Below are 13978 nucleotides of genomic sequence, written 5' to 3' on the forward strand. Positions count from 1 at the left end.
AAAAATTCTTAAAATAGCAACGATTTTGAAAATGAGATGTCCCTTTTATATACACGTACACTCTTAAAGAGAACATATAGAAAAAAATTAACTTTTTCTATGCTTGAGAGTTTAGATGTCTAACTGAAAAACCCCCAATTATCTGAAAATGTGTCATTCTGTGAGCTGTTTAGACTTGCATGGGAAACATACATCAATCTCCTCCCTCTGCACCGCCTCCTAACTGAAGCTTCAGAGGATGCTGCTGTACTCTCTGTAACTTGAAGTGGGAAGTTGAAACCCTTTATTATAAACCTCAAGTCTCATCATTAGTTACATAGTTTACTTAATAAATAAGATGATAACACTACAACTTTAGTACTTTAATGTTTTATATACCGACATTGAATTCAGACCTTCAATTGTCATTCTTAAACTTCTACCAATCGGAAGTTGGAAATTCCGATTTCCCTTGCATCACTGAATGCATCATCAGTACAGCAACTGAAACAGTTGTTACAAAAACAAACATTGGTAAAATATTGGCTATATAAGCAACAGTTTTTAATGTTAGCTGCTAAAAATAGGGAGTCCAGAGTTTATAAAGCCAATATGCAACCATAATAATGTGTTCTCATTGGTGTTATTAACCGAGTTTTGACAACTTGGACCAGTTCAACACAAGAGACTGGGCCTAAGAGCGGGATCAGTCCATGGTCAAACTGCAGATGAGAATGGAAGGGTTTCCCATCAAATATTTTTCTATCTGTATGGCGTGAGCTCTCAATCCATTTACGCTCGCACCATAATAACGTGATGAGTGTTATGAAGCAGCACAGATCTGAAAAGAGACAGACGTGACAAAGAAACCACTTCTTACCACACCGCTGCCATCACAAACAAACACAGAAGAGAAGGAGCTGTGTTTGAAGAAGTGTGAGATGAGACTGAGGTCTGTCACGGAACAAAGAAGCAAAGCAGAATGTACTTCTTCAGACATAAATGTACACTACGTCTCTTTGATCACACAGACATTTGTCTGAAGTTTGCACACCTACCAAATGCTCAAACCCAAAAAACTTCCAAACAGCAAAGTACGAGGAGACAAGAATAAGTGTCTGTACAAAAATACACCACCATACATGTCTAATGGGTTATAAGATATGACCGAGATGGATTACTTTGGTATGGACGCGGTTTCTGTTGGTAACAGCAGGTGTAGTTTAAGAACTTCTTCTGGCAGCTGTTTCACCAGAAATACGACAAAGGAGCAGCAGCTCAGTTTAGTCAGTGTGAAACTCAATGTGAAATAAACTGTACTTCCTTTAGCACTTACCCACAAACCACACAGAATTCCACACACGCTTTCATTATATAACAGCAGAGAGAAATAAGACATTTTCATCAAATTTATAAAATTGACCATATTCTTGGATAAAATGCTACTGCTTTGGTACAAAATATTAATTAAAATATTGAAATGCATTTTCTATCTTTACAGAGATGTTATTCTAAGTGGAAGCGGCCCCTGGTCTCCTAACTCTGACTAAAGAATGAGGGGTGATGTAACACTGACTTTGAACAATAAACCCATAACCCACCGACCCACGCTAAACTCGTCTTTTGCAACTGCCTTCAGCTTCTTGCAACAGAGGAGTTTCAGTTTGCTGTGTCAGCAAACTCAGGAGAGGAATGTGCATTTCCTGCCATAAGTTTTGACTCAAAGCAGTAACCCATATTTGATGTTGGTTTGATAGATTAACAATTAGAAACAAGCCATCTGAAGACATACTTTCTAATTTCTTATTGCTAAGTTCTTGAAAATAAAATTTAAAAAAAAATCTTTCAACACTTTGTGCCTTCATGTCATTTTTCAGTTTCAGACCTTTAATGCCTGACATTTAAATTCATCTTCAATTGCATACCAAGTTATAATACATTCACCGTTTAAAAGCCACATAATTGTTTATCTGCATGAAAGCATTGGCTGGCCTTTTCAGATTTCACTCGCACACTACATTAGTGAAGCCCAAACTGGCAATTACTTGACAGAGTCTTTTGGGCAACTTGATTTCTGACTAAATGCCATGTTCCAGTGCTGCAGAGATACACAATCACTCAGCAACAGGGGTCTAAAGACAAAAAAAAAATGGTTTACCTTGATTCTACCGGATTCTCCAGTAGTAGTAAAAGCAAAAGATTTAATTTATGAATGAGGTGTTATAAACGGAATGTGCTCATATCAACGAGAGCCCAGTGACGGTACAGTCAGTTACAGTCTCTGCAAAAAAAAAGGGCTTTGTGGTTTCAAACCTCTTCACGATGCAATTTCACATGGAAATCAGCTACGTGAAATCACATGTTTATTGATTTATTATAACGTCTTTAAAGCCGACTGACTTTGATTCTCTTTCTAAGATAGAAAGAAATTTTGTTTTAATTTGAATTCAAATGATAATTGATGAAAAAAGCATAAAAACTCTAAAACTTAAGAGCTTCACATTACTAGGCAGAGGTTTTTGTGCAAATATAACTTGGAGGGAATTACAGCGTACGCCGTAAACGTCTGGTGTAGAACTGATCGAGCCGTGCGGTAGACTGGAAATCAGCCCAGTGTGTACCCTCTTGGCCGATGTTAGCTGGAATAGGCTCCAGCCACAGCTACCCTTAATAGGATTGATTGGGTTTGGAAAACAGATAAAACTGATGGCTGCTTTGGGTCTACCATGGCACAGAAAGTGCAGCATGAAATTATATGAAAAAATGCTGATAATGCAACACTTTTGCATTAAGTCTGCATTAAGATTTTTTACGTTATTACCTGAATATCTGCATGAGGCCAAATGAGACAACTTGCAGCTGCCAGATGCTAATTAGTCCTCGCCGACATGATATTGCTGTTTGTTGCTGTGCTCAAATCTGTGAACATGACTGCTGAAACTTGTTTTCGAAATTGAACTGACATTTTGGGACCTTGATCTTCAACTACGCAAAATGGCAGCTCATCCAGAGCCAGAAATGTAACGTATTTCCTCTCAATGACTTGTAGTCGTTGCCGATGCCAGTGAGAGACAGCAGAGGCCGCTGGCTGTGGGCTCCTGCTGGCTTAAATATTAGCTTAAATAAAACCGTTTGTTAGCTTTGTCACACCAAATTAGTATAATTGAAAGAATAGCCACTTGAGATTTGTCATCTAATTTTCAAGGAGGTCCAAAAACGCAGAGAATAACAAAACACTTACTAACCGCATTACATAACATAAAAACAAACAAAAAGACATTGAGCTCAAACACCCATTCCCACACACTCCAATAACTGAGAAAAAAAACAAAACAGAAGAAGTACAAACACATTAATTTGGTAGATAACAGCGAGTCTATCATTCAAGAATCAAAAGCTATTACAATTAAAAGACAATGAAAAGCTGTAATACAGCTGAAATATTGGGAGAGATTACTCCAATCTGAAATGACCCACATCAAACTTCTTTTTAAATTCCTGGAACAAAGAAAAAGGGCATCACATGTGAAAGAATGTGGAGGACAAGTAAAATTAACTCGGCTGGAAATGACAACTATTGCTGCAAAATATATAAAAATATTATATGATCTTGATATCAACATGTGCAATATCAGTGTTGCAAATAACTTTTTAAAAAAATAAAAAATTTAATTTGACATTTCGACTTGGGATTGCGGAAAAAAAATATCAGTTTGAAGAAGTATGTTAAAAAGCCCAAAAATAGGCCTGCATTCCACCAAGAGGAAGTGTCACTTTTGTGCATGTTCTGCAACTATCCCGCAATACCAAGTGAGATTATCATCTCTTTATGTCGAAAGGGAGAACAATGAATTGATCTATAAAGTGAGCTCAGACAACCAGAACACTTCATAAATTAGCATCGTGGGGCTTAAAAGAAAGTTCAGGGTCAACTTTCTCAAGTGGAGACCCAACATTAAATTTATTACATATTTTCTGGACATGTTCAGCGTGGCCCTGTCATCATCCAGGCTGTGCCCCGCCTCACACCCAATGGCAGCTGGGATCAGATAAAGCACCCCTGCGAGCCTGGACTAGATTAAGAGGGTGCAGAAAATGGATGGATGTTCAGCGCAGTGATGCCATTTTAAATGTCGAATTAAGTTTTTTTTCTTTTTAAACATTTTGTTGCTTCTTTCTCAGTGGTTAAGTTGGTATATTTCTGTGCAGGTGTGCATGTCATCTCTTGAATTAAGGGGTATAATGGTTCACACCTCGATGTTCTAGACACACTATTGTCAGATTTTTAAGCTAGCTTCTAAATAACTTTTTGCACATATTGTGCATCTTTCAAGCTTTTGACACATTGTCTGCGAGTGTGTTAAAATCATGTTATTGGACTCATGGACTTACATCGTCTGTTTGAGTTTGCACCCATGGGTGTCATTTTTAGTTTGGAGAGTTTTTTCCATCAACAGCAAATAGAAAATTTGCACCTATGATGAGTGACTTTTACACAATTTTTTTTTTTTTTTTTTTTTTAAGATAATCACACACTTTTGAATTAATAAATAAATGTTGCAAAGACAAAATCATTTACTTTGCATTGCATCGACAGCCAAACAGGAGCTCAGATTCAGCAGGAAAAGCACTGGTTTTATAGCCGGCTGAACAAAAACCAGAGATGAGACAGCTGAGGCAAAGGAGCAGCACACTCTGAACGCCATGGGAGTAACCTGCAATTATTTTATAGCTTTTAAGATTCCTGAGCTCTTAGTCAGTGTTTACTGTGCAAGGGCAAGGCAAGGCCACAAATTACAACCACTAGCTTTGGCACCAAATGCTCAACAGTCACGCACAGGCCCGGGCTTTCTTTCAAAGTGGCAGACAGACTCAAAATTAAAAGAGTAAAAGGGTAATGGAGGTAAGGTCATGTGATAACCAGAATTTGCATCCCCATACTCTTTAAGCTGTTGTAGTCACCCTTTATGATCTTGCAGCCGTACTCTGTCACATTCACCTGCTCATGGGTAACAGTAATATATGCGAGCGGGTCTTCATGCATGTGCAGCATCTACCAGCCTTGTTTTCCAGGTTTGTGCAGTGAATTGTGAAAGAGGCGTCATGTGACACAGGGGGCCATCTTCAGCCACGACTTCTCCAAAAGCTCAACTGCCATGCAGAGAGGGACAGAAAACCGCAAAGACGACAGCCTCGTGGGAGGTTGAGAAAGTAGCAGCAATTATGTGGCAACTGGAGAGTTGAGGTGACTGTGGCCACTGCAGGCTGATGAGGCTTCATGCTCATGTGTTGGGACGCTATAGTAGCCGCCGAGTCCTCGCAGAAAAGTGATGAGATAAAGTGAGAATTTGGACAAACAAAATAAGCACCGGTGGCATCCTGGCATTCCCATGCGGTGATTCAGCGGTGTAGGCCGTCACATAAGTGGCTCTGTGTCACTCTCCAGCTCACTTAATTTGGATCTCTGAGGAGGAGGTGTCGAGGTGTTCTTTACACACACACACACACAAAAAAAAAAGTGATAAAGCATGACTCCATAAATGCAACTAAAGGATTTAAACAGTTTTCTAATAAGCTCAATTCTACTTGATGGCTTTAACATCTACTTATAGCAACTCCATATTAATATAATAAGAGAAAAATTAGGCATTTTTAGTGCACATTCTCAACTTTCAGATGATGAAAACTTGGGAAGACAACACATCGCATCATTTTTACATATGGAATAAATGCCTCATTTTAAGACAAGTGTGTCTCTTTGTCAATTTCCTAATGATATTCACCACTGCATGTTTCCACTACACCTTAAAGTGTAAATTTAGTCACATTTTGATCTCAGAAACTCCCAGAACAAAAGTTTAAGCTTCTAATGCAGGACTCTTTGCAGCCATGTTGCTTTATGCAGAGCTTTTCTCGTTTGAAATTTAAAGTTGTATAATAATTCAGAATTTGAATGGCTATTTGATGCGGCGGTCCTCCACAAGCTACATGTAGAGCTGGCTCGTGTGTACGCTGCAGCACAGGGCCGTGCGCTTTGATGCAACAAGGAATCATGCTGGCTGCTGCAGCCTGTGGACACAACATGGAAACTCTGCTAATTGGACTAGTAATAGAGAATATAGGAAGGATTAGGCACAGTTTAGCATTTTAAATGATTCATTAGTGGGAATATATGCAAACACACGTTAAGGAAAAACTATTTTCAGTGTGAAAAGTCAGCTAAATAAAAACTAAATTAATGATTTGTCCATTAAAAAAATAAGGATTTAAACTATTGTTATTCGCATTTCAAGCTTTTAAGATATTACCTTTGGCCCACAACTAGCAACACAAAAACAAACATTTGTTTAGTTTCCATCGCTGTATATTTAATGCACATCTTGAAGTTGCTGATGGGGTTTACAGGTCGGTGGAAATAGAAAAGGGACTTCCTCCGTTTTGCTAAAGCTCTTTACTCTCTTTCAGGTGCTTTTGCATTCATTGTATAAGAGCTGATGTGTGTTAGTGGAGTTATTTCTGACATTGCCATGAATAATCACATGAGCAACCAGTAGTTTCTGCTTCCAGAAAATAAACATGACTGATACTCGCTGACATGAAAAAATAATCATAAACAGTTCATGCAGTTTTGTTAACGCCCACCTCTCTGGTGCTGCTGTGTCCTGCTTTGGATATCAATCCTGTTGTAGTCTGAGCACTTCATGACACATTAACCTTAACAACATTTCTCTAATTTAACTAGTTTCAATGGATTAATTCTGACCGATTAATTATGACAATTAAACAACTAAAACCACAGTTAAATCCATGCTTTAAAAAGGTGGAATAAACCTCTTTTTGTTGTTTTTCCTCTCCGCAATCGTTCAGCTTTTTGTAACTTTTTCAAACTGAATGAGAACTGGATGACCAGCAGCCCCCCGGCATCACCGTTACCCTGTGGACGCTTCAGTTTACTGCTCAAATAACTGCTCCAGATTTGCTGATAACAAGGTTGTGACTTTGTAACAACAGCCCTTAATAGATGCAATATCATTTGAAACCTTGATTAGTCCATATATACATCAGAGTGGGCTGGTAAAATCAATCGTTGGAATAAAAAACACCCGTATATAAACCCTCTGAATCGATCAAACACCGACCTGAGGCTATTACAGTTTGATCCTTTTTGTAAACCATTTAACACTAAAATGGTAAGAAAGGCTAAAAGCTACAAGGATCATTTTATTTCCTTCTAACCCTAAATTATGCAGAACAAAGAGGTGGCAGCTTTAAATAGAGGTTGATCATGCAGTCAGTAACATTTTGAACTTGGTATCATTGCAGAATCTCGAGCAGTTACGCAGTTTAAATAACGTGTGAACAACACGTCTGTTTAGCTGAGATTCAGGACTCCCAAACTCAAGACAGGTTTTCTGCTTTATTTTTATTTATTCATTTGAAACCAAACACACTGATGCATCAGAATGCTAAATGCTTATGCTGTTCAGACTTTCTGACTCAAAAGGGCCTCTCTCATTGACCGCTGGAGATGAACTGCCATCACTGTATTTCAAAAGATAGACATTGTCAAATGCAGATAAAGTGAAGCGAAAGCACAAGAGCCTTCAAGTGAAATATCACGAGTTCAAAAAGGGTCAACTTCTCTCATCAAATACAACTCAGCTGCAGAGCTGCGGGGCAATTTCAAAATAATTACACATTTAGATAGATACTGGGCTTATTATGTGTTTTTGTAGGTTTCAATAGTCCCTACATGATCACCTCTGCCTCTAAAAAGAGCAAACTGGCAACGACCAAATTGTGAACTCAAGGACATCAGAGTTTTTCTTAAACTGTTCAGCTGAATCGTGAACATCCCTGAAACCTTTCACTCGAACTCAGCCACATCTTTAAGCTTTTCTAAATGACACACTGAAAAAAAGTCCCAGGTGAGCAGCAATTAATTATTCGACACATGGAAACAATCTGCTTGTTGTCACATCATGACAATGATGAGGACTATTATGCAAAGAGCTCTCTGCAGAGATGGATTACAGCGTGCCACACAGGACCATCAGCTTGTCCTGGGCTCTGCTGTGCCCCTGGGTGGGGGGCAGGGGGAGTTGCTGTGTTCTCACCCTCCTGCTCCTGAGGTGGAAGACATTGTTAAACACAGCCCCAGGAAGCATGTTCAGGGAGGTTCATTAGGAGGGAATTTTCATGGCCTCTCCTAACCCCACTCCTCTCCGTCAAGTGTTTACAGAGGAGATATTAAAATGAAGACCCATATGGTCCACACTTTGATTTAAATAACAGGCAGTTAAAATCAGGACTTAACATCACAAACACTGCCTAATTAAGTGAATTTAGTCTTGATGTTTGGGGATGCAAAATTTGCTCAAGGCTGATTCAAGGGTTAATATTTGAATAACAAAATTAAAAGAAAAAAAAAAAAAGGTTAACGGGAGGGGGAAAAAAAAATCAAGTCAGAGATTTTGGGACAGCAAATGAGAAGACAGAATGACAGCCCGCGGCTCTGCTTCACCCTGAGCCTCCCCTGTCAGCTGCTGCCTGTGGAGCTTCGAAGGTTAAAGGGAGTGCATGTGATGGGGGGGGGGATGCAGGACCAAAAATAATTAGAGTAAAAATAATTAGATGCAAGTGCTCTTACTCAAGCATGCACAGCTTGTACAGACAAAACAAGGATGCAGGGATGCCCAGGGCTTAGTGCTACCATCCCTCAGGTCACCTCTGCAGGAGGCAAAGTGGGGGAGTGGAATGCTTGGGAGTTGGGAGGCTGGGGACAAAACAGGGTCCAAACTGTACAGAGGCAAAGCTGGCTTTAAATTAGAAGCACAATGGGGTTATTTGACTTGATCATACAATCTCTTAAATGTTTATTGCTCATCTGTAGTCAGCCTGAGTTGACTGAAACAGAAAGGCAGGACCCTGGGAGTGCTCAATCAATCAGAAAACCACTATTAAAGTACCAGGTATTCTCAAAAGTTCTACCTCCAAACCAGGACCATGTTTGAATGTAAAATATCCATCCACTACTTCATTTTGTCCCTAGCTGCTTGAATGGATAAGAATGGAGACAGGGTTAGGAAACTCCAAAAGTTCCAAGTCTATGTGGAAAGTTTCCTCCATCTGAGTAAACAAAGTCATTTCTTTAGCTTTCATATTTTAGAGCAGATAATACACACAGCAGCTGCTCGAGGACCCGAATCACATACTTATTTCACATACACTGCAGTCACTTCAGAGCTGACATGGGTCAGCGCTTGTGGGGGAAACAAAGCTCAAGTAAAGCTTAGCAGAGGGGCTCAGTCACGAACATGACATCACTCCACAATCATAAATGTGGAATTCTGGAAATAAGCTGCGGCTGCATTCATACAGTAGGTAGTCTAGGAACAAGGATGGACAAAGCCAAAAAAATTAAAGGAAAAATGTGTTTCTATGCACCGCGACAACCGGCCACGCTACAAAATCTAAGCAATATGCACAAACATGCTATGCACTGTGCAGAGAGAGGTCAAATGGCAGCGCTGACTGAGAGGGTAAAGGAATCTCAAATGGGTGACAAGCAAGAGGTCAAGGTACGATCAACGAATGAGACACTAAAACAGTGCCCAAGAGGACCACATGGCCTTTAAAAGGGGAAGAAAACTGCCAACCTCCATCTGTGTGCATTTCACTTCCCTTCATCTCCGCTCTCAGCATCCTTCCCACTCTTTCACTTCGACTATGACAGTCTGCCCCCTCCCCTGTAAAAATAATTAAATAAATAAACTAGCATTCCTCCCTCCTGCCCGAGGTGGAATAGTCCATGCAGGAAGGTAAACATGTCCACTGTCGTGAGCTCAGACCACGCGGATGCTTTGCTTCAGGTAACAGTCGTCCTCCACAGCTCTGTGCCCACCAGCAACATCTCAGCATTCACTAGCACTGCACACTAGCCTGTGTCTGAACAGATTTCCGCTTCACTGCCAAGCCCTCCCTCCTCAAGCAAGGACATCCGTGGATTTGATGGGAGAGTTGATTTAAATCAGGGTCAACGGTCCGACCTCTACCTACAGCACCTGGCTGATGGCTGATATTCTGTCTGAAAAGCATCTCCATCTTGACTTCTGGAGTTGTGACTTTTTTATAAAGACCATCCGTTAAATAGGTTGGAACTCATCTCGAAGGCTCAGTGGGCGTTCTGTCGAAAACAGAACGCCATTATAAAGGCTTGTGAGGGCAGGTTGGTTCAGGTGGCGGTAAAACAATACAGTTTCTATGCGGGAAGCCCAGATTCAGCAGGAGATTTGCAGCTCCGAATGCTTATTAGACAGCCAAATAATTCAGAGCGGTTAACGATACAAGGAGACAGAGCAAAGTGAAAGGAAACGCCGTTAAAAACATGAAGCATTTTAGAAAATAATTAAGCAATAGTGTGCCAAAAACTGAGCTGCGGTCCTTCATTATTAATTAAAGCCATTTAGCAGTTCAGCCAAACATGGTGGAACATGTACTGAGCACTTGAAAGCAATTACGCATCCACCATAAATTACCTTGGATCTTAAATGCCACGGAAAGCGAGCTCAGAGAAAAAGACAAGCAGCAACGGTTTGCAAAAAGAAGCATTGTTAGTTGTCTGACTGACAAAAATTTAAAATCCATTAAGGTATAGTGTTGAAAAAGGAGGACTTGTGAGAGACATCAGAAAGCACACAGCATTAAATGTGATACTTAACGGATCAGCAGGTGAAACTACAATGGAACTACAGTCAATGGATTACATACAGCATCTACCTGCCTGTCAAAGAATACTTTAACCCAGCAGAAAAAGTATTAAAATGTCTCTAAAGCGCCCCTTCAAGCACAGACTGTATATAAAAGACAAAAACTACCACAGAGAAGAACATTTCTACTGCTCAATGCTCCAGTGTGGATGAACTGAAAGCTTTGCTGGCTGAAACATGAAGAATCTTTTAACAAACTAACCAAAACTGTCTGATGTTTAGTGATGCAGTTCTACAAAATTAAACTTATTTTGGGCTACTTATGGGAATTGTTGACTTACTTTCAAGACTTTTCTGACCAGACAAAGACAAATCTTTAGAAAACTAATTGTCTTTTATGTGTGGCATTTAGTTTTAGAGCGGATTGGGTTTTCAAATACATTTCAGGGCCACTCCACTTCAGATTTTAAACTTCTGGACAGGCAAATAGTAAAAAAAAAAAGAAAGAATACACCTGAATATGTGACCCCGACATGTTCATTGGATGTGTTTATCATTAAAAGAAAAAAAACAGGATGCAGACTTAGAGCAGAGAGCACAAACACTGGATCAGCTCACCAAAAATAAACTAAAAGCCTTCTTTTTTTTGTGGTTTGCAGCCACTGAAGACACCGGGGCGGCTGTAGCTCAGGAGGAAGAGCAGTCGCCCATCAATCGGAAGGTCGGTTCGACTCCGGCTACATGTCAAAGTGTCCTTGGACACTGAACCCCACGTTGCCTACCGATGTATCCATCGGTGTATGAATGTGTATGAATGGTTAGAAAGCACGTAGTTATGTGTAGACGTGCTGTATGAGTGTGTCTGAATGGGTGAATGTGGCATGTAGAAGCACTTTGAGTGGTCAGTTAGACTAGTAAAGCGTTATACAAGTACAGTACATTTATAATTTACTATGTCAAAAAAACCTCCATCAACAAATGACGTATAAGAAGTGTAATCCATGGAGTATGAATGATTTTTCATTTTGAACTTGTAGTCCCAGTGCTTCTTTATATGGGGAATATATCGGGGACATTAATCTGCTCAGTCAGAAACGACCGTAGGATGAATTAATTACACTTCAGCTGCTCTGTAACAGTATGGAATTACTTCCAGAGCAGACATGTGCACTGCATGAGAACAATTGACTTCAGACTGCACACACACACACACACACACACACACACTGACAGAAGCAATTGCATGACAACTGTCAAAGTGAAAATTCAGGTCATTGAGTTTGGTGCAGTCCAGTCCAGCCTATATGCTGCACAGCCATGCTTCTCTGTAATGCGTAGGTGGACAAGGTGTGGGCTGATGATGTTCATTACTTTCCTCTCTGCGAGTCAATACTCTTCCTCACTGTTCAGACACTCCCTTGCTGATACTATGTATACCCTAGCTGCCAAATACAGCACAATCCTGCGTGTGAAGCAGAGAAAATGATGCGGTAAAGGTGCCAGGGGTGATAATCTACATCAAAGATTTGAGCGTTTTAATAAAAAGGACTGCTAAATATTCTGATTCTTTGATAATATTGTTTCACTGGTTGTACAGCCGCCACCACCCACTGGTTAAAGGTCAGTCAGTGTGTGGTTCGTTTCTGCAAGTGACAGCAAGCATGTCAAAAAAAAAAAAAAAAAAGAAAAGAAAAAGTCAACAATAGCGCTTCCTTCAGGGCTCAGTCTAGAACCGTTCCCGGTTCAAGACATACACGGGGAGAAAAAAATATATATATTCCAGCATGAGTGGAAATGTGACTATAACTTGATGAGTCCTTTCACAGAGCTGCAGGTCTGACAGAAAGAGACACAGCTGATGACGGTTGCTGTTTCCCTTATGTTTACTATCAGTTCCTTTCACAAACAGCAACCAGGCTGGAAAAAGATGGAGAGCCAAGGCCTCCAGCTCGCATGCTGCTGATGATCGGGGGAGAATGAGAGGAGATAAAGGACAGAAACAGAAAGCAGAGATAGAGATAGGAATACACATATACAGAGTGTTGAGGCTAAGCTGCCTCCAGACACCACGCGGCTCAGAGCTGATCGACAGTGACGGCTTGCTGATTAGTCAACTCACAGCCGCCACCCCCCACCCCAAAGACTGCGTACATGCACAAATACACACAGCTGCACAGAAGTCAATCTAAATAAATCCCACTATGATCAGCACAAATGTTCAAAACACACAAAGATGCAAACTGATCAACAGTCGCCATCTGATAAGAACTGAGGAAAGTCTGCCAAATGTGAAGAGTGAGTGGGCCGTGATAATGACCGACGTGGGGATGGTGGTTACCTACCTTAAGGAGATAAACAGGGATGTTGCTGAAGTCCACGGGCAGTTTGAGAAGGAAACGGGCTGAAAACTCTCCCGTCTGGAGAAAGGAGAAACAGAGGTGAAGGGCTTTAGAAAGTGCACATAAAATAGTTTAAAATATACTTCATATGACATTTTATCAACATTTTCAAGTGATAAACATAAAGACAAAGTCAGTGATTTACACACAAATTTAACCCCTCAAATGCTTTTTATTTCATGCTTCTAGTTGCTTCAGAAATGATACATTATTGTTGATATTTAAAAGCCTTTTTAAATAGAGTCGCAGGTATAGATGTATTGCCTGGAGGAAAAAAAAGGATCGTAACAAATAAGATTTGTAAAGCAGCGAAGGTCGAATACACCATCCTACCTTCCAAAACACAATTCAGACTTCAGCTTTATCTTGTGCTGCCACGTCTAACGGGAAATGTGATCCACTGTTATAGGTTTTATTACCTAGTTTGTTGTTTTTCAGGCCAAACCACACAACTTTACATCAACTGGGAAGCTCACTGGTAAAATGCAGTCTGTAAACCTTCTCTCACTGTTTCTTTCTTCTTATCATTAGAATTTTGCTGCTTTTTTTTTTCTTTCACCAATTTTCAAGGATAAAAAAATATGACCGAGATGATCATTAAACATCTTATGAGACCACAAACGCAGCCGAGTTTAAGTTAACCACTGCTAAAGAAAAAATGAACACATTTTTCAGATTCTCATGAGTTTGGATCATTGACATCACTAGGAGCACGACTTTCCCTCAGTGTTATGTTGAAATGTTTGCACAGAGCAGCTGCGCACGCTTCGTGGACATATTTACTAAAGAGAAAATATAATTAACTTTTTGGTGTATTCTTAAAACACGGCAGGCATACACTTCATATGAGATATGGTGCTAAATTCAAACAATGAATCAATTCAAGCATTG

At 40.1% G+C, this 13978-nt stretch overlaps 1 protein-coding gene across 2 annotated transcripts in view; it reads right to left on the minus strand.

Annotated features, from left to right (window-relative positions):
• Positions 1 to 13978, minus strand: part of babam2 (BRISC and BRCA1 A complex member 2) — an 84061-nt gene that overhangs the window by 40874 nt on the left and 29209 nt on the right. For both annotated transcript variants that reach the window (XM_072365710.1, XM_072365711.1), the window contains exon 6: positions 13031 to 13105. In XM_072365710.1, coding sequence (XP_072221811.1) covers positions 13031 to 13105 — 75 coding nt within the window. The remainder of the gene's footprint in view (positions 1 to 13030; positions 13106 to 13978) is intronic.

Source organism: Leuresthes tenuis, unplaced genomic scaffold, assembly GCF_036924035.1.
Source record: "Leuresthes tenuis unplaced genomic scaffold, fLeuTen1.0.hap1 SCAF_15, whole genome shotgun sequence".
In the NCBI taxonomy this organism is placed as follows: domain Eukaryota; kingdom Metazoa; phylum Chordata; class Actinopteri; order Atheriniformes; family Atherinopsidae; genus Leuresthes; species Leuresthes tenuis.